Below are 24393 nucleotides of genomic sequence, written 5' to 3'. Positions count from 1 at the left end.
TCAAATGTGCATTTTCATATCAAGTACGAATATTACAATCAACATTTGGCAAATTGCATAATTCCATATGCATATAGCTTCTGACAGATCCACATTAAAGTGCTAGGTAAGTGATCTCTCTTACAGGGGAGTTTCCATAGGTCATATAAGTAAACATTTACAGTAATCTGTCCTTATTTGTACAGCTTTTGTTGATGTTTCTCAACTCCAGAACTTGGGAACGGGCCAGTTTTGCCATCTAACCAATAGGTGTATACGAAACTGCAGCACCAGCGTTGAAAATAAATGGGCACACTTGGGGTTTTCTCATGTAAAAGATCTCTGGGGTTGTCTGTAGGGATGACACACAGAGATGGTTTTGCATGAGATGCCAAGTGCTAGTTGGATGAAAAAACTTGGCCCCTTGATGCACCCTTCAGACTGAAGTTGAGAACGACTGCGTAAGAACTTTAAAGAGGAAGAACTGTTTGTACTAGTTGAGTTTGAAGGAGAGTTTGCATGTGCAATTAGTCAAATCTTCATTCTAAAATGTTAATTATATCTCTTTTCTGTGATATGTGGAGGGGTATACAAAATATTTCTGTTGTCCCTAATCCTTGAGGGACAATTTTGCATGCAAATTACATGCAGAGGGATGATAGAATTAATATGAAAGACAATGATATTTGAAACAGCACAGTTTATGTGCTTGATTGGCTGACAATTTGCTTTATAGATTATATAGACAAAGAATAAAAAACAATGAACAGAATGCAAGTAAAACAATAAAATGGTTTAAAGAAGATAAATAGTCATATGTATATGATGAATATAATTAATCTTATACGTACTACAGCTAGTTAATTCATTAAATAGCGGCCTTAGAATCGGCCTTGCGACATGAAAAGTTTTGCTCTTTGTTCTAAATTATACTGTACAATACTTAAACCACTAAATCAACATAGGAATAATCACTAATAAGAAATATTTCTACATAATCATAAAGAATGTATAGAGAAGAAGTTCTGGTGGATGGAATGATGATGATAGTGTATACTAAGTTTAGCTTCAAGCTGAATGTGTTTATGTGTTTATATGGTCTGTGTGTTGGCAGCGTTCCAGTGCATTGCAGTGTCATGCCATTCCTTTCAGTCCACCATCAAGTTCCGAAATTGGACCTCCATAAAGGTGAAGTGGCTCAGTAGTTCTCGTTCGTGATGGATCCATTGTGCAAAACCTAGAGGAGTGGTACTACAACGCTCCTCTCTAGTTCCATTTTGTTTTTCTCTAAAGAATGAACATGTCTTTATGTTAAACTCTCCCTCTCTCTCTCTGCCTCACACCACCGTGCTGACAGACGGGTCGGACAAGTTGAGTTGGCCCGTAATGTCTGTGGGTGGGAATTGCTGTAGAAAGAGAGACAAGGTAGAAAACACACAGGATAGAGAGCATTAGTGCGACTGTTACCTTTCATCTTCCCCAAAATCCCAGAAAGATATTTCCTTCTTAACCCCTAAGGCAGCACGTAGCATACAAATCAGAAACAAGGACTCAATTATTGAATGCTTAAGATGTCATCACAATGCATTTTGCTCAATTTTGGCTTTAGGCCAGGACTTGAACACATTTTAAAGGCTATGTTTTGCAATTGAACGCAACACTTAAATATTTTATAACCATCCAAGGAGGTTTATAAAAATTTGAAACAATGTGGGAGAAGTGTTCTTCTAGCTATCCTGCTGCCTTAGGAGGTTTTTAGAATAATATTCAAAGAAGAGGAAGCAGGTTCTCTGCTGTGAGATTGTTTTTAGGTCACCTAATAACCTTTGTGTTTATTTATATCAGCAGTATTAGGTCAAAAGTCAAAATGTATTTGGACACTTGCGATATACCTAGTTAAATATATATGAATGGCATTGCATAATTTAAATATAATGTAAACCAACTGTAATATAACCCAACTGACATCTGCAAACCAGTGATGCCAACCAATGACCTTTGCCAAGCTATTTTTGCAATTGCTTTTAACCCAGTTGGCTCAATGTGGTTTCTAGTGGATAGTATCAGTTCCCCTCACGTTCAGACTAACGTCCTAGCGGAGTAAACAAACACAGTTGTAGTTTATCTGGACATAGTTGGTTCAATTGTTGACAACCAGAAATTGTCCAAATACTTTTTGTCTTTGTTTCGAACAGTGTTACATTTGTTTTATTTATAATTTAAAACCTAAAAAAGTAAAATATTTGACTTAAGAGTTTGTTGAGGAATACATACCAGGTGCCTTCATGCAGTATTTTGTTGTCTAATGCAATGACATTAATACATATTTCAATTTGGCTTAAATGTCTAAATACTTTTTGGCCACTGTATATTTATATCTATAATATATTTCATTTATTTTCATTCTGTTGCAGTTCCTGTTTCCTCATCTCAAGCTTAGATGTGTTAGAAGGGCAACAAGCTGTTTTCTCACATGGGCATCTGCAGTGTCGAGTTGGCAAAACACTCAATGGCATGCAGGTGCCCAGTCAGAAGGCAATTTCCACAACAAAAAATTTTTTGCTTTCAATTTCCGTTTTTGTAAGCTATAAAATGTCTCTCAGTGAGGCTTGCCATGTTGCAACTGCAAGGACATTTTGATTAAGCAAAGTGTTTTGCTCTAACCGTATTATTTAATTCTTATTTATTTTTAATTCTGTTCCTTGCTGTGGCACACTGTGAAACTGAGGCACAGAGAGCTTTTTTTGGTTAAGATGTAAGTGACACACGTTTTGCAGTCTGTTAATCAAGACTGACTAAATGTGAAGTAAATATAATATGTACACACCTAAGGAATACATTTACATTAAAAAATGCATATATTGATGGAAAAGCAGCAGCGAAGACTTTCAGATTGCTATACATTTTAAAAAATAACAAAATTGTTCTGCAAAAACCAAGGACACATGCAATGTTTGGGTGTAAGTTTTTAAATAAACAGTTATGCATATTAATTATGCATTTAAAATGTACCATACTAATTATAGCATGTGTCCTCTTTTATAGCTTACTGTTTTTTATTGCTATGGCATTGCCAATAATTAAGCATAAAAGCTCAAAATATGATGCAACAACTCTAAAAGCTAAATCTTAAGGCAAAGGTTCTCATTGTCAAAATCATCATTGTCGTATTGCAGAATAGATGTATTCAGCAATACTACAGATGACACCGGGAGGCTTTTTCATTTATTTTTTTTCTTCCTTGGTGTTGCATCAAGAATGCCCTTAGCACGCCTTAGAGAGAATGAGAGAGTTCTTGTTATGTTCACTCAGAAGGCTTGCTGTTGGCACTTCCAAATCAAGCCCACAGTGCCCCCTGGTGAGAGACAGTGAATCAGCAAAAGAGACAAAAAGTGTGTGTATCATCACTACCACAAATAAATGCAACTACTTCTACTAAGGCAACCAAAACACGTCTCTACTTCTACGACAGATATATTGCATGCTTGCAGAGGAAGAGAGAGGCTGTGTAGCATGTACATCATGTGGGGGACGTCGACAGTTATAAATCCATATAAATCCACTTATATAGAAAGAGAGGCGACACTGATATCAAAAAATAAAAGGATGAATTAAACACTGTGGATGGTTACTCTGGATTGCTGTGCCTTCTCTTCACCGTTCACCACCCCACCCCACTTTCCCCATTCTTAAACATTCAAAAGGGGAAAAAATGTAACATAATTCCTAAACAAAATGTGAGAAAAATTGCAATTTAGTGCTAAAGAAAAAAACAAACAAACAGAAAATAGATTTTGTCTAGTATTTAGTATAAATACCAATTCATAGTATAAGGATCCATTGTGTTTAGAACTGTCTCAATAACTGGAAAGGTTTAACCATGGCAGCACATTCATTTATTATTTTAAGTTATTTAAAAAATAGTCATATTAATTATTATGTAGTGAATAATTTATCATAGTTTTGTGGTTAGCACTATATTCCAAATCTTCTAAAAGCACACAATTTTGTGTGAGGATCAGACTGAAATTTGAGCCATTATTCGCTGAACGTTTTTCATAGCCCTCAAATTTAATTCATGCCTAAATCCAACCTTGCTCGTCACACCAGGTTTTATGTCATTGATATCAAACGACATTAGTTTAGCATGTCTTGTGACTTATTTATAAGACTTGGAATATAGCACATAAATTGTTTTTTTATCCCTTTTAAAGCTGCTATTATTGAATGGAGAAAAGCAACTTAGACATCCCTCTAAACATCTCCTTTTGTTTTCCATGGAAGAAAGAAAATCATACAGATTTGGTGAAACATGAGGGTGAGTAAATGATGACAGAATCTTCCATTTAAATTCTCATTCCTTGAAATAAACTTTGTTAGGACCTTAAACAAAACAGTTGTACAAAAGAAAATCATTGTTAATTGATGATTCCAAACTCTGAAAGGGAAGTTCCGCTGTAAAAAAAAAAAAAACGTTATTCCGCATGGGATCGGTTGCTCTGATCAAACACCACAACACGAAAGCATGCCGTCGGGGAAACAAACATTGCAAGATTTGACTGTTCATGATATCAATCACGTCAGGCAGGTTTGCGGACAAGAAACACAAATACGCACAACATCCCACCAAAAAGAGGCACACACGTCCACCCGCACTAACACACGCTTCCACATCCAGAGGTTGCAAAAGGGAGAGAAGCAGCCCAGAAACATCAGGAATTGTGCAGCGCCCCCTCCTCTTGGAACAGCTCTTAGGTTAGAACTTTTTCCCTGATTCTGACATCATTGGGTTTTAAAAACCTTTCAGCTTAACTCTTAAGGATGGCTATGCTCTTAAATCCTAACTGACAGATGGGGTCTGGATGGTGACTCGATGACTGACTGACAGACACGTGGCCGTGGCGCCAGGAATGGAGGAATAACCAGAGAGAAATGCGGCTCTCTTGGTTTCAGACATGACATGTCATTTAAGACAGGAGAAAGTAGATACAGAGAGAGGAGCGGAAGAATAGGACGAGAGAAAGACAGACGAAGAAAGAGGAAGAGAGACCGGTCGAGTAAAAAGAGATGCCATTCCTTAACCTCCTTACCGTGTCTTTGGAGGACCTACGTCTCTTGATGCTGGAGGCCAGGTTGGTACTGATGGACCTAAAAGAGGGTTTCGTTTTTGGGTCGCTGTCTGCTCTACCACTTTTCCTATCCTAAAATAAATATACGTAGAACAATTATTCATGTTCTCTGGCTGGTTTTCAACTGGCAAAACCACATCCCTTAATTCCCCGATGATTAACTAGCTTAAACCCAACAATCTATAAATATGAATGGAAGTCAGACTTGTTTGACATAAAGAGAATTGGTAGAATGCAACAGATTTGGTTGCAAAGAGTGGCAGGAATTTCAAATGATCTTCCTTGGCATCTGTTTTGTGCTGTTTCATAAATACTTCCTGTTAACAGGTTATGGTTTTAGGCACAGAAGAAGATTAGGACCTTTTTGACCCTTCCCTCCCACCGTCCAACAAAGGTGCCCCACACCGCTACTCTCTGGCCTCTACAAATGGTACTAAGGTAATGCACAAGACTGGGTGTGTTTGTGTAAGAAAAGGTCGAATTAAGGTATTCTTACATCCTGAGTCTCTACAGAGGAAGAGGGCTGCATTGGGGAGGAAAAAAGAAAAATAAATAAATATTTATCCACTTGCTTTAAAGATCATATGACTTTAAGATCCATAAGCAAAAGCAGAAGGCAGCAAAATGAGCTTGCTGAGGAAATAATGACATCAAAGCCAAGCAGTCTGTAATATCACAAAACAAAACAACACTCTTATAGGGAAGTACAGCAACCAATAAAATGCCAAAAGAGCACAGGATATGAAATAATACTGATCAATACATGAATACTTATAAGAACCCTCTTTTAGCGTTATACTTTTTGTAGGGTATAACGGAAATTCACACCACACATAAGGGACGTACTGCATCAGGTTATCGGAGAGTTGGGAGAAGCGCGGTGTGAATTTCATTTAGACTCATGCAGAGGGCGGTAGGAGCAAGTGTATGGATAAAGTAAGCAAAATGTGGACAAGCATACAGTTGACTTTGGCTGATGGAAGACTCTCAGGATCATCTTCACCTTTGTTTTGGCCCTTTAAAATGAAAATCATTCAACCCCTGCTACTAATTAAAAATCTCCCACTTTGGGACTTACCACTATGTCGTTGCGGTCTAAGAACAATGCGAAACACACTGTTGTGTGTCCTGCATCAATTTTATGCTTTTCACTAAGAAAAAAAAAAAAGAAACAGCAAAAAGCCCCATTTGGCTGTTGTCAGAGCACTGTCTGAGCATTAGCATGCTGGACCAATGTAGACCACCGGCACAGTGAGACACATAACTGGCTGCAAGCCTCGACATAGTATCTCATGAGAGCACATTTACGCTTTATTTAGTTTCGCATCGTCCTTTTTTTCAGTGTTTCCTTTTTGTTTTCTCATTTTCCTGAAGGCAGTGCACTTCTGAATGGGCTCTGCTCCAAGAGACAACCATTAACCATTGAATTGTGGGCAGCATGTTTTTGATATTTCTGTGCTTTTAAGATGACAACAAAACAGCCCAGTGGACAAAACTGCAAATTGGGCAGGTTATTCAGAGGTGCAGTGTGTGTGTTACACGCAGATCCCTGTATGAAGGTGCAGTACACAGAAGTGCAAATGGGGTATTTGGATATGAACATTCATATTGAAGTACACACACAAAACATTTATAACCTTTACACACGCAAGCTCTCAAAGATATCTCCTTTAAAAAGTTGTGTAAATTCTTATGCAGAAAGGAATAGCTGACAAAACCATTCTAATACGCCTCTGTTAATGATCCATACAAACTAACTTTAGTGATAGCTTAATATTAACCCTTCACTTTTATCAGGCATAGATCATCAAGGCTCCAAATGTTTTTTTGTTGTAGTTTATGTACGCTTGACCTTTCTGCATAAGAGCCTACATGCATGTACATACAGAGACGATTATACGTGTGAGGCAGATGACAGACATTGATAGTAAATTGACCTGTTCACAAAGACAAGAGACTGTGATCTTACCTTTCACTTCCACTGCTGTTTATTCTATTGCAGCAGTTCTGACCTTTTGTCACTCTGAATAAAGAAGCAGCTTGAGGCTCTCACAGCCTCAATGTACTTCTGCCCAGTCCCCATCCCACTGGCCCACCCCTCACCAAATATCACAGTCTCACTGGGAAGACCTCCCAGGACTTCCCACTAGAAGACATTGGCCTCAAAGGACACACAGGTGAGCAAGAGTTTGTAGCAGACATTTCGAATGGACTGTGTTAGACTATAGCATGGATTTATGCTGGATAAGGCTTTTGAAATATTGGCTTCGATAATATGTTTTACGTCAACACTTGCACTGTATTTAATGGTATGGGCTGGGATATCTGTTGCTAATGATGACATTGTCCTGTTTTCTTAATAGCGGTCTGTTCTCTTTAGTATAGCTTGATGACGTACGCTAATAGTATACTTAATCAACATTAACTTTTTAATATTGTACACATTAATTTTGCAGTCTACATTATCTTCAGGGTTTTTTATTTTATCTAACTTTAATACGCAAAGTGGTTTGAAGCATTTAAGTGGTTCATGCCATGAAAGCAGCTTCATATTTTAATGAACTAAGCATATCAGCAAATTTTAAATATACTAATTCGCTTAGCAAGGATGACGTGGCAACAAGACGGATCAGCTTGTTTTACATACTAAAGATGGAGTCCCAGCCGCACCCACAGCTTGACTCCCTGAGCTCTCCTTATTGTCCTGTTGGTACAGATAAGAAGAAGGAGGCTGATTGAACCAGAGCAGCCTAGACAATCTTAGACCAGCCATGAAAATGGGAAAGAGGGAAGTTTTTCTTTGTTGGCTCTTTTAGAAGCCTAGGAACACGCAATGTACGTAAGATCGTCCACCTTTGGTCACGACACCAAACAGTGCCATCATAGATCTGTTTAACAGTGCAACCAAGGATTTGTTTTTTGCAAAGTTATGTATGAAAAACTTGTGAACTAAAGCCCTTGTACAAAAAGTAGTTCTTATGCAAAAGTCTGTTGGGAGGTCATTCCCTCATGTTCACCCTTCTTTTTACCGCTTGTGTTGTAGGAGAGAGCTGCCTTACCTGTAGGTTCTTCCTCCAAACGTTGACGGCCGCAAAGGCTAGCTGCATCTGCTTCCTGCGGGCGTCTTTATGGCGCTTGTATGCAATTTCGATAAAGATGAGGAAGATCCCTGCTGCAATGCCCCCAGCAACTAGCATGAAGACACCTGTGAATGAGAGGGATGAAGGAGACTGTCAGACGATTAACGGAGACACAGTACTCTTCGAATCAACCCATAGAGGAGCTGGAGGGGATGGAGCCTCTGTGTGATGGAATCCTACATGTATTGCCCATACTGAATATACTTAGGGCCTGCTGCTGAAAACCATGCAAAATGGATGGATGTTAAAGGTTAATGAGTTTGTTACAAATGTGAACACCAACATAGGTGAGCATAAAACAACAACTAAAAGCATTGGACAAAAAAAGGCCCCAATACATTACCTACTGTACCTTTTTTGTCCAATCTCTTTTAGGTTTCTCTGTACCTTAAATGGACCATACCTGCCATATTCTCAAAGGTGAGTGTGGCTGGGGCATTGCTCCTTGAGTCACACTCCTGGTATCTCACCCAGGTTTTATCTAGGTCCTCCATGAAGCCATTCTCATGGGAACTGCAAGGGGTGGTGGAGAGCAGGAAGAGAAGTTCTAAAGTTACTAAGTTGCTTTTGGGAGAAAGTACCGATAAATCCCACAAAGTAACCACTAGCACAAACACTTATATGTTCAAGCACACAGAATACAGAGCAGGGATGGAAGAGGGGAAATACACAGAGAGAGATGATTAAGTGTCCAGTGATGAGATTTTATACAACATAAAACTATACAGAAGCATATAATATGCTGCTTCGGCTGGGACAGACCTGAGAATAGCCAGGGACACATTCTGTTTCCAGGGGCTGTCCTTGCGCATGCCTATGCCAAAGCCCGAACGGAAAAACAGCTCTCCCGTGGTCACCAGGTCGCACTTCTGCGAGGCTTCAAACTCCAGCACCGCAGAGTCCCAGATGAAAGCATGCAGCTTGCTGTGGGGGCAGGGGGAAGGGAGGAGGACGGGAAGGGTGGGGGGTTACGGTGCAACAGTACAGTGAGAAACAACACACTCGAGGCACCCGCCCCCACCCACCCCTCTTGTGCGACTTGTGTTACCAGAAAACTAGACTGCAACCTCATAGGCAAATGAAATCCAATGCCGGACGAGTGGAGCTTTGTCCCCCATTGGATTCCCTCAATGACGTTTTTGCTGAAAACCTGAAAAAGTTGTTCTTTAGCTTATTGTTAATATATGTTATGTGTGGCACATAGCCGGGCCTCTTGTGAGAAGGGATATGGGCCAGGGTCACAGGTTAGTGCAGCAAGTTCTGGCACTGATTTATATACCTGAGACCTACAGGCCCAGGACCCTCAACACTGTGTGACTGACTGACTGACCGTGAGGCCAGATCTGCTGGTGTCTACCCAGCAGGGACTCACTTGTCCCGAACAGCCTGGATGGCTTCAGCGGCGCTCTCATAGTTGTGCTTCTCCATGTGGCGGTACATGGTGCTCAGCTCAACTTGTCGCCGGAAGTAAATATCCACCGAACTCTGCTTTACTGTGGCGTAGATGAACTTGTCTGATGGGTTCCTTAGCTGGAAAAAATGCAAACTTACTGTATACATCTTAGAAAGCTTTACTTTGGTACTTCAAGTGTTTAGAGAAACGTACCCTTGGGTCATTGATGCCGGTGATGCGCTCCTCAGGCCGGTCCAACACCAGGAAGGCAGCCAGGTTGGCAGTATAAGATGCTACTATAATCATAGCAAAGCCAGCCCACACCATTCCCAAAATTCTCGCTGAAAAGCTTCGTGGGGCACCTGGACAACATGTAAGTAGTCAAACATATGTCAAATAAAATTGATTTGTTTAATTTCACATGACCAGAAGCAAAGTCTGACTTTCACAACACCTTCTCCTATTCCAGAGTTCAACAAGACGCCCCAGGAAAACCACATAGCTGAAGATAAGGTGAGGGCATCCTCTTCTTCTTCTTCACTGTTTACTTTAAACCTTCCAAATGGGCTGGAAAAACCAGGTGAAACAGTGAACATGATCAGAAAGAAAATAGGTAAAAGAAACACATAAGAAGTCTTTTCAGTATCCCAATGAGAACCAATTTCTGGTTTCTGGTTCACTTAGCACTTGCCAGTACCATAGAGAGAATTACAAAAGCCGTGGAAGCAAAGCAAAGAGACAGAGAGAAGACAGGAAAAGACAGAAAGAGAGGGAAAAGAGAACAGGCTCACATAGTGCAGCCACTCAACCTTCCCCACCTCCATGGCGACACTAACAATGAAACGTGTTCAGCACTCTCATGTACTGTTGAGACATCCTGAAACAAAGGTGCTACATGATCCCAATGAGTGAAACAAACTACCTAAAAAGACAGAACAAACAACACACACACACACAGCACCCTATGAACACACATGGAACAGCTAGCAACACTCTCAACCCAATGTCTTGTTGTACCTGAACCGGTCTAGTAGGTAAAGCATCACCGCCACCACATGTACCGATAGACCCACCAGTAGCCACAATGTGCTCTGAAATGGCTGCATAAACGAGTCCAGTGTACTACGAGGAATTTCCTGAAACACACATTGCATGGCCACTTACATACATTTAGCACATTCCATTCACTCAACACCTGCTCTGGTAGGTACCAGCAATACGATAAGTGGTGACTACCAATGCTGCTATTTTCAACTGTGTTATACTGACGATCTGTAATGAAAACACAGATAGTGTGTGGTAGTTTGAGTAGTTTAATTGTACCTTTTTCACAAGGATAGTCAGTCCCTGATATTTAAAAGGCTTGGAGAATTCTATGTACTGGGCTCGTTCGTTGTTGATTGTCAAGGGAGCAACAATCATATCAGCAAGGCCACCCAGGAGCTCACCCATCATGCCGTTCCATTCCTTCTTGTTACTGTTATTTACCTATGCCACCGAATGATAAATAGAAAGTTGTTGTGTGAATTTTTCATATGATAATCAGGTTGCTTATACTTGACAAAATAGGAAAGTATACTTACTCTTTCCTGTGTTCCAAATTTTCCATCTGCCACCAGGTGTACTTCATAAGTAAAGTTCATGGTCATTGCCAATTTGATCAGAAGGTCAACGCAAAATCCGTAGCAACATTGGGGAACAATTGGGCGTCCTGTAACCAAACCAGAAAAAGTGAAATTTCATTCCATCTGATAAAGTTACATGAGGAAAGTCTATATTTTGAAAGCCCACCACTCTTACTCCACTCACCCCAATGCACTCAGTTATTCAGAGATTGTCTTTCTCTTTTAGATAGCAGTGCTCTCAACTGTTAGACAGCATTGAGGTCTGATCAATTCCATTTCCTAATACAGCTTTCGCTCTGCTACTCAGCCAGTCATAGATTGTTTTACAATTATAACTGAATAAAATATTAACAAGCTTTGCGAATAAATTTTGTCAATTCATCTATGGTACTGGCTGAATTAAAGTGAAGTAGCCGCAACTCTTGTGGTCAGAATGACTCAATAGCCAGATGGGAGCATCTAAAAGAAGTACAATCCTTCCATACTGACTTTCACACTTTACCTGTAGCTTATCTAGACTACAACACAAGGCATACCCACAGCTTGCACTATACGCAAAGCAGAATGCTACGATGGAAGCCCAAGCAACACACAAACATAGTTTGCAAACATCCAGCACATGCACACACGTTTTGCATCAAGCAGAAATAGTCACACGCTCACAATGTAAAATACACACACACACACACACACACACACACACACACACACACACACACACACACACACACACACACACTCAAAATCGGCTTTAAAACAGACTTTCACACAAACTCACATGCCCACAGTCAAGTCACACTTGCTACATTCATACATATATAAATACCTGCTGCATATATATGTATGTATGTACAGTATGTATCTCCAGACGGCGGATGTAGAAAAGCACAGTGACAATATAAACGTCCCTGATGGGTTACCTGGGATGGTCTCATTTGGTCCAGTGCAGATCACCTTTTTAATTAAGACTCCATTAGGTGTGTACTCTTCCTTGCAGGTCCCTTCCAGCGTAGTTGGCTTCACATACACAAAGGGTTCCTGATGAATGGTCACTATCTGCAAAAGATGGATGCGATTTTGTTCAGTTTTCCTATATTAAACATATATCAAGCATTCAGGTAATTTTCTGATTCATGGCCCTAATTTTTTTTTTGCACGTTTTTAAACAAACAAAGTAAACTCTATACCTTTAATCGAGTAGACATCTGGAATCCTCTCGGTCTCTCTGTTTCACCTCCAGGCCAAATGATCTTCCTCTGCTTATTCATCACCACCTAATGAAGATAGTTATAGTTGATAATTAACAGGTTTATTGTCATAATCATAATCTTTGTTCAATCCTCTAATCTAAAATAATTTGCCTGTATATAGATTCCAAAAGTGCCATTACAGAGTTTTTTGTATGTCTCACAGGAACTAATGCATGATTCAGGACCCATGTCATGAAATTATAAATTAAACACTGTGAAAGAAGACTTGTACTTGTGTTCCATTGTAAATGCCGACTTGAATCAGTCTGCTCTTCTGGTAGTTGAGAATGCTGTAATGAGCGTATTTTCTGTCTCCGTCGTCATTGAACTCGACGCGTCCTGTTAGGCCCTCTGGGTACTTAGAAGACATCAATACCCTGTGAAGTGCAGCCAGAATTGACATGTGAGTAACTTTTTGTATATGTATGTAAAAATTGCATAGATGAAATATCATGTGATGTGACAGCGCATTAGATCACATTGAACATCTGCCTGTGGTTGTCAAAACCCATCAAAGAATGAGGCGGATGCCCCCTCAAGCCGGACATTGAGGAAAATAATAACAAATCCTAGAAAATCAAATAAACAGGTCAGCTGTTTAGTAGAACTGACCTTTTAAAGAGTGGCCCGGTCTTCCAGATGTTAGTATTGCCCACGCAGCCCCTTGGAGGTTCTGTGATGTTCTCTTTCTCAAAGAGCTCTTGGATTGACTGGGCTACGACAGCAACGGCATCGCTGATGTGTGCCGACTCATTCTTGCCGTTGATGAGCTGGAGGCCAATCAGCCCTATGTGTTGACGTCAAAAATGAAGCAGTGAGCTGTTCACCCTTGACATTTACGAACCCTTTCCAATGCAAAAAACCCATAGGGTCGCCCTTTGAGCCAGCATGGGTAAATGACTCTCAAATCAGATGTCAAATCATGTTTTGTCAAATTTTTTCCACTGGTAGATTAAGCCAATTAGAGTCAGCATGTAAAATTAATATTTTTGTCCTTCACAGGTACTGTATGTTACTTGAGACATTTTGCCCAAAATGCAAGCTTTGACCCTTGAGGTTGGATTGACTGAACTAATCACACTAACGACACCTTCTCCCAAACGGTGGTAAGTCCTGTCCAATTAGTGAGACACTAACACACAGTGATTGATTAAATATATTAGAATTAAGGTATACTTCATATTTAAATCCAACTTCAGCTGAGTTTTTGTTTATTGGAGCAGGGATAAGATCCAGTTCTGTAAGAGATCTCCAAAAGTTTACCGTGAAGACTCAACAAATGTTTAAGTGTGGACAAAGACAAGAAAAACACTGCAAGGGTAAAAGTGAGCAAGTGTATTGGGAGAAACAATGACAGTAGTGTGAACTGGTGCTCTTCGTGTGGCGGTCAAAAATTACAGATCTTTTTTTTTTTTTTTCTATTAAATGAATACTATATTTTAGTTTGATAATGTTTTTTTATTTCATATTTTGTATTTTTAAGGGATTTTATAGTAATATGTTTCATTTATGCTGTAGTTATTATCCATTTGTTCACTTTTTATTCCGACTTAAACTGTCATAAATCTTGAATGTTTTCTAGCATAACTTAAGCATAACTTAAGTTTGGTCTTTTTTTAAAGACGACACATGGCAGATTATTGTTGAAGTGAAAAGAGTTTTAAAAAGTGAACTTAAAAAAGTTATAGAATTTTACATTTATTGTTATGAAAAATGCACAAAAATACTATTTTACATTTTTATATGAAATATGTCTTTTCTCAAAACACATTTACTCTAAAAGGTTGATATCTCAAAAAATAAGCTTTCAGTAAGATTTTGTTTGGGCGCAATACCAGAAGTTTCCACTAGGTGAAATTCGTTTTCCTTACATTTCGGGTATTTTTGATCGCGAGGAGTACAAATGTGACTATTTATTTCAGGACAATTTAACCTTTTCGAATCATGTCTATGATTTTTTTTGTGTTCACTAGCAAATGCCAAAACGTTTACCAAGTTTCGTACCATTCCGATAAAGGATATATATATAAAAAAACATGCCCGCTAAAAAATGTCAGAAGAGCACCAGAGGGTTAAAAAAACATTACTTGTGCAGTGCCTGGGACATAAAAGGCTATTTATAGCTTACCAATACCAGAAACACGTCAAAGGGAGGGTTGGAAAAACACCCTTTATAAATTTGCGAAAGTCAGACTATTAATATAATAAACATGATAAAACCACACATTTTCAATTTCAGCAAAAAAAACAAAAACAAAAACAAACACTTAATGACAATAACATACTTTTGGTAACTTCTTAATTAAACCTCTAGAGGTCAACATGAGTACATGTGAACCAGAGAACGCAACCGTTATGGTGTAAACTAAAGTGACTCGTTTAAAACCTTTAAACACATAAAGTGCTTAAATGTTTAAACGGTTCATTTATATACAAACACACGCACACACACTAACATTCACAACTCGCTACATCAATAAAACCTCTCTAGTCAAAGTTAAAAGAACAACTGAGACAAATGGCTTCTTTTCCTCTGCTTCTGTCTCAGTTATACTGAGGTGGGTGTACAGTACGTACCATCAGGGGCCTCGCTCAAAGCTTTACCGGACATCTCACGCTCCCCGACCAGCCATACATAGCCTGAGCCTGTCATGTTCAGGAAGCGTGCTGTTTTGTACACGGCGGCTGCATCTTCCTCACTAAAGGCAGATAGACAGGTTTACAACCGCTGACAGAAATATGAGAAGCTCACTGAAGTATGAAATTGCTTTGTAAACCCATTGTTTTGACTTTTCAGTATTATTTATTTCAAAGTTTTCGAAGGCCTACCCTGCTGAAAAGACCAGCTGGGTAGAACTGTTTTTGTGCTGGTTTTTGCTGTTGATTTGAAAAAATCAAGGATAGAGTGAGGCACAGACAATGGAAGTAAATGGGCCAATTTGTTAGTACTCCTTATTTATAAAATCACTTACTTATACATGAACTCATCTATTAAATCTGGTATTATTTTAGCCATAAGTAGGCCATTTTAGGGTTTTAGGCAATATATTCTCATAGCAAAAAAGCAGTGTTATTTTAGTATTATTCACTGTATATACATTATAGTTTTAATTAATATTTTGAATTAGCTTTTTTTTGTTTGTTTCAGTTTTCATATACATTTTTATTTCATTTAATTTTAAATCAGCTTTTTATTTATTCCCAGTTAGTAATTTTAGTGTTTCAGCTTAAACCTATTTCAGTTTAGTTGCCATTTCTAATTTTCATTTAGTTTTTCCATCTCATATTTATATTTTATTTTCTTTTAGCTTTATTTCAATGAACAAAAATGTTTTTAATAGTTTTAGTTCATTATAAACACCCTACAATGAAGTTGTAAAATTGAATATAACTTGACACAAAAAAGGGTAGAGGTTAAGAAAAGGAGAAACCATTGGAACAAACTTTTGTGGTAATAAAAATCAAGCCACAAATTCTGTACATTTAACTTTTCTTGTATCGAACCTTGAACATTCCCTTTAGAAACACACGCAGCCAAAACATATGCTGGTCTATTCAGCAGGGTGAAAAGAATAATAAATATGTGGATGACTCATTCTGATTCATTATACTCTTTTGCAGGTAATTATACAGTGAAGAGCGAGCTGCAGAGATTTTGGCGGGCTGCTGAGATAACATCATGCGGTAAACCTCTTACCTGGCTGAGAGAATGATCACTCGAGCCTCCAGCTCTTTGGCCTCCAGGAGCAGAGCAGTTAAGTTAGTCTCTTGGTTGAACTGAAGCACTTTCTCGGCCTGAGATTGGGGTACACAATCAGTCAAAGAGGCTATTTACTTCCATAACTGAACCATGCTGCCTCATTTAGCACTTTTGGTTGTTTTGGTTGTTTCTGTTTTTTTTTTTTTTTTTTTTTGGGGGGGGGGGAGAGGGACTGAAAAGGGGGGAAATTATAGAGTTCCAGGAAAACTGCTTCAAAATGAAAAATAAAAGAATAAAAAAGCTTGAAAAAAAAAAAAAAAAACTTCGGCATTGTCGCATGCAAACTGAGGGTTATCAAGGCTTCAGAGAAAGGACGTGCATGTTAGAGGTTTCGGGGAGTGAGACCGATGCAACCGGAAACTAAAACCAGGTGGAAAGGGGAGTGACAGGTGAGAGGACGTCATTTCCCCAAAGAAAAAGAGTTGAGAAAAAAAGAGCAACGAGGGGATGCTGCAATAGGAAGTAGAATCTGAGAGAGTGTTGAGTCCCAAAATATCGGATCTCCACAAAGGAATGGAATTGCTTTTTTTTTTTTTCTGAGTCATGCATCATCCTTTATTAAGAAGGAAAAAATGGTAATGAAAGAAGCGGAGCGTTTTAATTTTTTTTAAACGGAAATAATCGTTCAAAAGAAATCCATTCTTTATTTAAATCATAAAAAAGGGAAAAGTAACTTCTCAACGTAACAAGAAACACGTGCTACCAAGAGAAGGGCATTTCTGGGTTGGCCGGTGATTGTTTGGGCTGTTTCTAGTAGCTACGTTTAGAGATTTTGGAGGGCGGCGTGCATTGACCATGCAAATATACCTTAGGTCCTCTCTTGTTGTCATAGGACAGTTGGTCTTGGTTTTCATAGTTCCTTTTTTTATTCTGATGAGTAATGTGCACAGAGAAAATATGCAGACACAGAAGAATATTATAAACAGTTGAAAATGGTGGGCAGTAAAGCAACCAACAAATTTTCACTTTTCTGCTCCAAATTTGAATCCCTAACACTGGGACTTGCAAAAAACATCATATACCGTGTGACAAGATCGTAGACCTAAACCAAGAAATGGCAAATTGCAACAACATTACAAACTTAAGGAACCAAGTGGTGCGTTTCCATCAATCCAGATCAACTGCTTGCAGCAGTGTGTGAATGCCTACCGAATTATTCATGTGACGTTACTTTAAATTCAATTAAGATGACAGACTACTGTGACAGGCTGCCAAGTTAACAAATGGCTCAATAATAATGTAGATATTTCTGAGTGCTGTATGATTGCAGAAGCTCACTAAGATGACCTTTTTCTCCTGCACCATCTTGAGTTGCTGTATTTTTTGAGGGCAGTGGTCTCGGGGGGAAACCCTGGCTCAAACGGTGCCATTTTGCAGTGATATAAATAAACCTCCCCTGCATAGACACACAACACTGCCCGAATAGCGCGATAGGCCTGATGTGCTCTCATGCGATTCGCCTTTCAAGCTTCTGAAATTATGCATGACCTATATGTGTGTCGTGGCATTTGCTCATTATGGCACCTCAAAGGAAATTAGAAAGGTGAAAACACAGTGTCTCTCTATAAGTCTATGCGAATTGGTGTTGCTAAAACTTTAGCTATTTGGTTATTATCCAGTAACTCAAGCGGCGTAAGTAACTTTAGAGGAATAGCTGACATTTCAGAGCAAGTTATTGCATTCTCAATAAAGATTATGATTACAAACATGAGGAAAAATGACCAAAACTATACCATGATATCTGGAGCTACAATTTTGCACATAAATTAGAAAAGAGGTCAGAAGTACGATTAAAAATACACCGTTAGTTTCTTGTATCAGTGATACATCATTGTGCTTAATCTAACCCTAAAGAGTACATATTAATATCAGGTACAGAGATGTATCTTTTAATGTACTCTCCCAGGGACAAAGTGTTGTACCACAATCTTTTTTCCTGAAAGTTTAGAGAGAATGATGTTCTGAATTCTAAAATGGAGTTGCACCTCTAATAAAAAAGAGAGCCTGATAGAAAAGCACATTATACAAGCACCACAAAATGGCTGCAGGTTAAAGAAACTATTCTATAAGTCAGTTCAGAAGGCAATTTAAAACTTCAGTAGCAGAGCATAAAAGGCCAAATAAAAGAAGCATAAAGAAATTTAACATGTACATTGTTTAAATAATATATCTGGAATAATGTTTTCCTGCGAACACTTGGTGGGCTTTTTTAATGGTCTTATAAAAATGTAAATTCATTCCAGTGTGTACGGCTTCTCCCGACTGCAGCACACATGAAAAGGACCCACTAAAATATGACGTGAATTACTGTGATTTTATCTTCACAAAGCCTTAATCAAACATAATTTTGCATTGAAGTAAGTCAAAAAGCAGAAGCTTTTCATGCATAATAAATAGCAATGAGTCATTCCTATTAATGACTCAACTACAAAATGTGATAAAAACCTAGGCAAGACAAGGCAAATGGATTTATTTAGCACATCTGTGCTTTAAATTAACATATTATAGAAGAAGAGAAATAAAGACAAATACAAATCAAGTTTAATAATTTACGAACAGAAATATGAATAAGAAAAGAGTATATTTTAAGAAATATACATATATTAATGCATCTTCCTAATATATATATATATTATGTTATATATATATATATATATATATATATATATATATATATATATATATGTGGTTTTTTTTGTATTTATTTTTTTAGAATATTTTAATATGTTTTCAGGTTGTAGTAAATGGCACAGTACATTAAAGGTATTTGTTTAAAAGCTGTGGCAGAAATCACCCATTTACATGGTAAGGTCAATTGCTTTAAAATGAATAATTATATTTATATTAAATATTTACAGAACAAAGAGTAAGCTTGTGACCCCTTGGAAAAAAAATTCATGATGCCTCTGATAATAATAAGAAGAAGAAATGTTAGAAGAAATTCCAATAAAGCAGCTATGTGGTATTTCAACAGTCTTCCAGCACCAGAAACGTCTCTGTGGGAAAGTTGCTCAATTCGCACCATACCTAAATAGTTTCACTGTTAATAATCTCTCGCAGCAATGAGGGCAACAATAATTACCTCAGCGCCGAGCAGGGGGGATGTGGGATGGTGATTTAGCTTTCATCCCCAAGGAAACTGAGTAGAACCTCTGCAAGAGTAAAATTCCCACAATGCACCACTGTATGAAGCAATCACAGCTTGAACCACCTCATGAGACACTGATGATAGACTTATATCTGCGGCTCAAGGCTACAAAAATACCAGTTTAAATAGTGCATAAACAAATGGCATAAATATGTAAAGAGTCACTGATGCTTTGCAACGCCCCAGGTTATGGTTTTCATTTTGCTCCTGTTGTGGATAGACACAGGAGTTTTTGACTATGGTCGAAAGCAATATGAAATGAGCAAATAACGCACGTTTAGTCAAATCAGACCACATTAGACATGGCTGATGCTTTTGGTTTTAGAATGTTAGCCAACATTTACAACATGGCATGAGAGATGTGATCACATGACAAAAAAGTAAAACAGTTACGTACATAGAAGACCTTTGCGATTGATACACACACGTCTGCATACAAGCACGCACTGGGAATCCTGGAACTGGAACTGGATCTTACCTTGGTCTCTCTCTCCTCCAGAAGAGTTTCTAGTCTTTTCTGGGCCGCTCTGCCTTCATGGTCGTCACTGACGATTAGAATGATGTGATTCCAGCGGAACTCCCGCATCATGTCAAACCACACATGTGCCTGGTGGGAATATGGTGGTACTGTACGCAGGAACGAGAGATGGATGCTCTGGAAGAAGGATAAGAGATAAGAAGAAAGGTGCGAGACATAAAGTTTAAAAATTACACTGTTTTTATTTTAGTAAAATAATAAAAGGGTGTTTGCTGAACTACAGGCATTTTTTCACTTTGTTAATTTTTTTTCACTCTCTAGAGTAGGTACTTATTTTGAAAAATGTATTAATTACTTTGCGACTGCCAAAAATAATATTTTCTATATAGTATGATGAATGTGTGTAGTATGTAATCCTGACGTAATGCATTCGCCATGTTGTCATTGTCATGTGACCTGCCATCGTCAGTTGCGTCGCTTCACTGCCATTCACAAATCCTCTCCCTCGGCCTCATGGGATTGTAAAGTGTCCATTGCATGCACACTTCAGAATCTCGCCGGAAGAAGTAGGTCATCCGGATACTTTTTGCCTACTTTTTTATCAGTACTGTGAATTTGGATATATTACTCTTGGCATATTCTGTTTAGTAGGGAATTTTGCGATTTCGGATGCAGCCAACCAATTATTTTGTTCTTAAATGAATCAGTTTTTTCAAATGAATCTGTTCGGAATCTGAAACCAAGTCATAACGAAAGTCACTTTTCGCCACCTGCTGGCGTAAGATCCTGCAGAAAGAGTCACTGAAACCCCCATCACTGATCTACAGAATGGCATGTAAATATCACTTGTGAACAGAATATTTAAACGCACATCATTTCCAATCAAGCTGCAATTAAACTCGTGATAGTATGAAAAGTGTTTTTCTAACACCCAAAATGATTCATACTGAAATTTCTCTCTCAATGCAGCCCACCTTGTCTGAGTAAATGGACATCCTGGTGGTGAGCCCTACTACAGGTATGCGGTAGAACCCGGCCGTGTAGGAGACCGGCGTGGGCGTCAGATGGTCATTAGACTGTGGTGGATGGCTCACCAGGATGGCGTACACCTGCAAACAGGATCACAGAACTGGTTTCAATACAAACTTACTGTCAAGACTGGATCACAGCGGAGTGATAGGTATGACTCATGGATCTGGGCTCATTCTCTGACTAAATCTATAAATCACTTCACAGTCAGGCAGATTGACAATTTGATTGATTGAAGAATCTTTGGTTGGAGCAAGAAAGACAGAGGAATTTGCCTATCATATATAAAAGGGAGGCTTTGTTCCAATTGTACTAAAGTTATACACTTCATTTGATTAGTTTTCATCAGCATATATAATACAATACAATATACTTTATTGTCCTCTTAGGGAAATTTGTCTTGGGCTTAGTGTATGCTGCATTTCCAAATCAATCAATCAATCAATTACATATATTTCACCTAAACAATCCATAAAGTGGAGCAGAATATGTAGATGAGCGTCATGTTGCACAGCTAAAAAAAGGCCACTGTTATTGCACAAATAACGGCTGCATAAACCATAAGACCAGCAATAAATAACAATAACCAACAGTAATTAAGAATTATAATATAAAGCAACTGCTATTTTTGTTTTTTAATAATATGATGTATTGAGAAGGAAAAACAACGAGAATAAAAGGTTTGGCAACATTATGTATTTCCAGAGAGACCCTCCGGCACTGGCTCCATCTGTCATAGAATGTCTCTTCTTCAGAGTGGGCAAAGACATCAGTGAGCCAAAGGCGATACAGATTGAGCGATACAGCAGTTTCGCATGGAAGAATCTCACACAACCAAATTAATTCAGCAATTATCCTGACATTCTGCTAACAAGCCGCACAACCTTACGGCCCCAGATTTGTTGAAGGTATGTACATAATTGAGTGCTGAACACCCATTGGGTTGACCGGGGGAGGTTGGTGTGAATATTAGCGAGAGAATGAGCAAGGCAGAGCGAACAGGACGGGAGGGAGTGATTCATGTTCAGCCCCGTTTTTTGTTCAGTGCAGTATCCAGCCCTGAGATAGACGATAGACTCCCACCTCAGCACATTTGTAATGACATCACCGGCCCAGAGAGCACTTAAAGCAGAACCGCTTAATGTGATTTTTTGCGTGTGCAGGCTTTTAATGAAGCAACGCATCAGGCTGAATTACTCCCACGAGTGTGACAGTAGTTATTCAGTAGTGAAAAAAGTCTCCCATTTACACTTCATGTAGGACATTGCCACTGCAGTACTTGAAGGTTTCTCCTCTTACACTTCTCAGGCTATAGCATGCTATTAAAAAAAAACCCTCAAAACTGAATACATCCATTTGTATCTATCCATCCATCTTTGTATATCTCAAAAATATTTGAATCTTAGCAGTTTATTCATATTTAACTTTAGTGTTCAGTGTATTTATAGTGAACATTAGCTGTATATCCTCCTCAAAGACATCTTTGCAGATACTGATACTATGTTGACCTCTCCACCCCCATCTTTATTTTTATCAAGCACAGTAATACTCTGTGAAAATAGAAACTCAGTCATTGATTTTTCATGCGTCACCTAGTTCATTTTGCAGCTGCTGCCCTGGGCGATGAGTGTGGATGGAGAGAAGTGTGGTCATCTCACTCATTTCTGACATCAAAGCTCTGTGGGGTCAGCTACAGTACGTTAACCTTTCTTCCCACCGTGGGTTTATTGACCTGTGTGTATCATCAACTGGCAGGCTGTCCTGTTTAGACATCTAAACGAGTTACGCAGCTTCAATCTACTGCCACAATCCAAAACAAGTTTCGACTGCCCAAGCAATTCTCCACAGGTCAATGCCTACACTGTAGAAATGTTTTGTTTACTAACCTAGAAAAATGTGCTTCATGTGGTAACATCCGAATTTATTTATATAGGTTTTATTCAAGTCAAAAATATTATTGAATATGACTTAACGGTGCTACATTAGGTTACATTTTAAGACATTTTAGCTATTTTAAGGGTCAAAATATGTAGCAATGGATCCTTATGCATGATATCAACTGATATTTTCAGCAATTTTTTTCTAAAATGACAAAACACCACTCAATATATGCTGTAAAAAATGTTTGTCTAAAAATATATAAAACGTTTTTTCCATCTAACCCAAAAATGCGCTTCATGCGGTAACATTTCAATTAATTGGATTGATTCAAGTCAAAAATATTATTTAATATATCAACTGATTTATATAATTATATATGTTATATAATTATATAAGTTATGTTATATAATAATTAATCATTTTTAAGGGTCAGATGATAGAATTAGTTTTTTACAGTGCGGTAATTGCTTAGAAATTATTAATTGACATCAGTATATTTGAAGCTCTTTCTAATTTTCATATTTAATGCTACACTTTTCTATAACTAAAAAATGCTACTTGTAATGTATAATATCACGCATTTCAAAACACCATCTTATGAAAGCTAAATAAATTAATTCACTCTGAAGGGTGCATATTGCATGTACATGTTTACCCCTCAGGCAACATTTACAGTCATGTCATTTAAGATTAGATCTTGCCACATGGAAGTTTCACAGTGCAACGATGTTGCTAAAAATCCCACCTGACTGGAAATAAGGTCCTCACACACAGACAGCGCCATCTGAATCGCATTGGCTTTGTGAGTGACAGAGATTGCGGTCAATTTGAATTTATCCCTTCCGTACACCTGGTTCGCCTGGGTGACCGCATCCTTGAACACCTGCTCGTATCTTTTCTGGCTCAGAACGGCCCCGATGTTCACAATCTTGGGCTCGCAGCCGCCCCGCACGCAGGAGCAGGAGAACAACGCAGCCAGCAGTAGCAGACGCATCGTGTGGAGGGCCAGAAGAGCGCACGGAGAGCCCCAGTATCCTCTCCTGTTATCGCTGCCGGAGGCTCGTGTGGGGGCTATTCGGTTGAGGAGATTGAAAGCAATGTCCAGTGTGGCAATTTTTAGAATCCCAGTTGCGAAATGCACACACACTGCGGCGATGTGTTCATGGTGCCCAGTTCATTTAGGCGATGGCATCTGAGAGACCGGCATTCACTGCAGCCTTTTTCTTAATTCCCCCTTGAAGTCAGGTTGCAGACAGGCAGAGCAAGAAAGTCACATACTGCATGAAGCCTGGCAGCAGAATTCAGTGATGCGTATCGTATCGTCCTTCTCTTCTCTTTGCGCGTCGGCTGCTGTTGTTCTGCAGCGGAGCTGTCCTTGGTGCTGACAGCTGTGCGCGCACTTTTACGCGCGCCCCCGCACCTCGCGTTGGCGTTGTGCTCAAATTAAAACGCTTCGATGTCACAAACAGTCCATGCGTGAAATGAAAAAAGAGGGAGAATTGTTCCTCCATTTGGAGTAAATGCGAATCGTGTGTTTTCATAACAGCATAAACGGGTTTAAAAAAACATGTGGTTTTGACA

General features: G+C 38.8%; 1 protein-coding gene and 2 long non-coding RNA genes across 6 annotated transcripts; 2 read left to right on the top strand and 1 right to left on the bottom strand.

Annotated features, from left to right (window-relative positions):
- Window positions 1–1316: 1316 nt before the first annotated feature.
- Window positions 1317–23806, bottom strand: grin1a (glutamate receptor, ionotropic, N-methyl D-aspartate 1a; the record flags this gene model as incomplete). 4 transcript variants are annotated; one of them, XM_081390064.1, is made up of 21 exons in its annotated part: window positions 1317–1385; window positions 5070–5180; window positions 8168–8313; window positions 8652–8761; window positions 9011–9172; window positions 9621–9778; window positions 9855–10003; window positions 10096–10208; window positions 10659–10777; window positions 10965–11129; window positions 11225–11352; window positions 12187–12322; window positions 12454–12540; window positions 12749–12893; window positions 13129–13303; window positions 15094–15215; window positions 16214–16311; window positions 17084–17146; window positions 19903–20079; window positions 20877–21011; window positions 23558–23806. In XM_081390064.1, 21 exons carry the CDS (start codon window positions 23804–23806, stop codon window positions 1317–1319), a joined length of 2817 nt encoding a protein of 938 aa, XP_081246190.1. The 4 variants fall into 4 exon arrangements, with proteins under 4 accessions (XP_081246190.1, XP_081246191.1, XP_081246192.1 ...); XM_081390065.1 differs by lacking the exon at window positions 17084–17146 and adding an exon at window positions 5605–5631; XM_081390066.1 differs by lacking the exon at window positions 5070–5180.
- Window positions 4220–5539, top strand: LOC308705175. Its single transcript, XR_014031884.1, has 3 exons — window positions 4220–4734; window positions 4831–5111; window positions 5436–5539. It is a non-coding gene; the product is annotated as an uncharacterized lncRNA (long non-coding RNA).
- Window positions 19968–21805, top strand: LOC308705174. Its single transcript, XR_014031883.1, has 3 exons — window positions 19968–20109; window positions 20872–21082; window positions 21637–21805. It is a non-coding gene; the product is annotated as an uncharacterized lncRNA (long non-coding RNA).
- Window positions 23807–24393: the final 587 nt, after the last annotated feature.

This window comes from Scardinius erythrophthalmus, assembly GCF_964197995.2.
Source record: "Scardinius erythrophthalmus genome assembly, chromosome: 17".
Taxonomy (NCBI): Eukaryota; Metazoa; Chordata; class Actinopteri; order Cypriniformes; family Leuciscidae; genus Scardinius; species Scardinius erythrophthalmus.
This window is presented reverse-complemented; position numbering and strand designations above follow the sequence as displayed.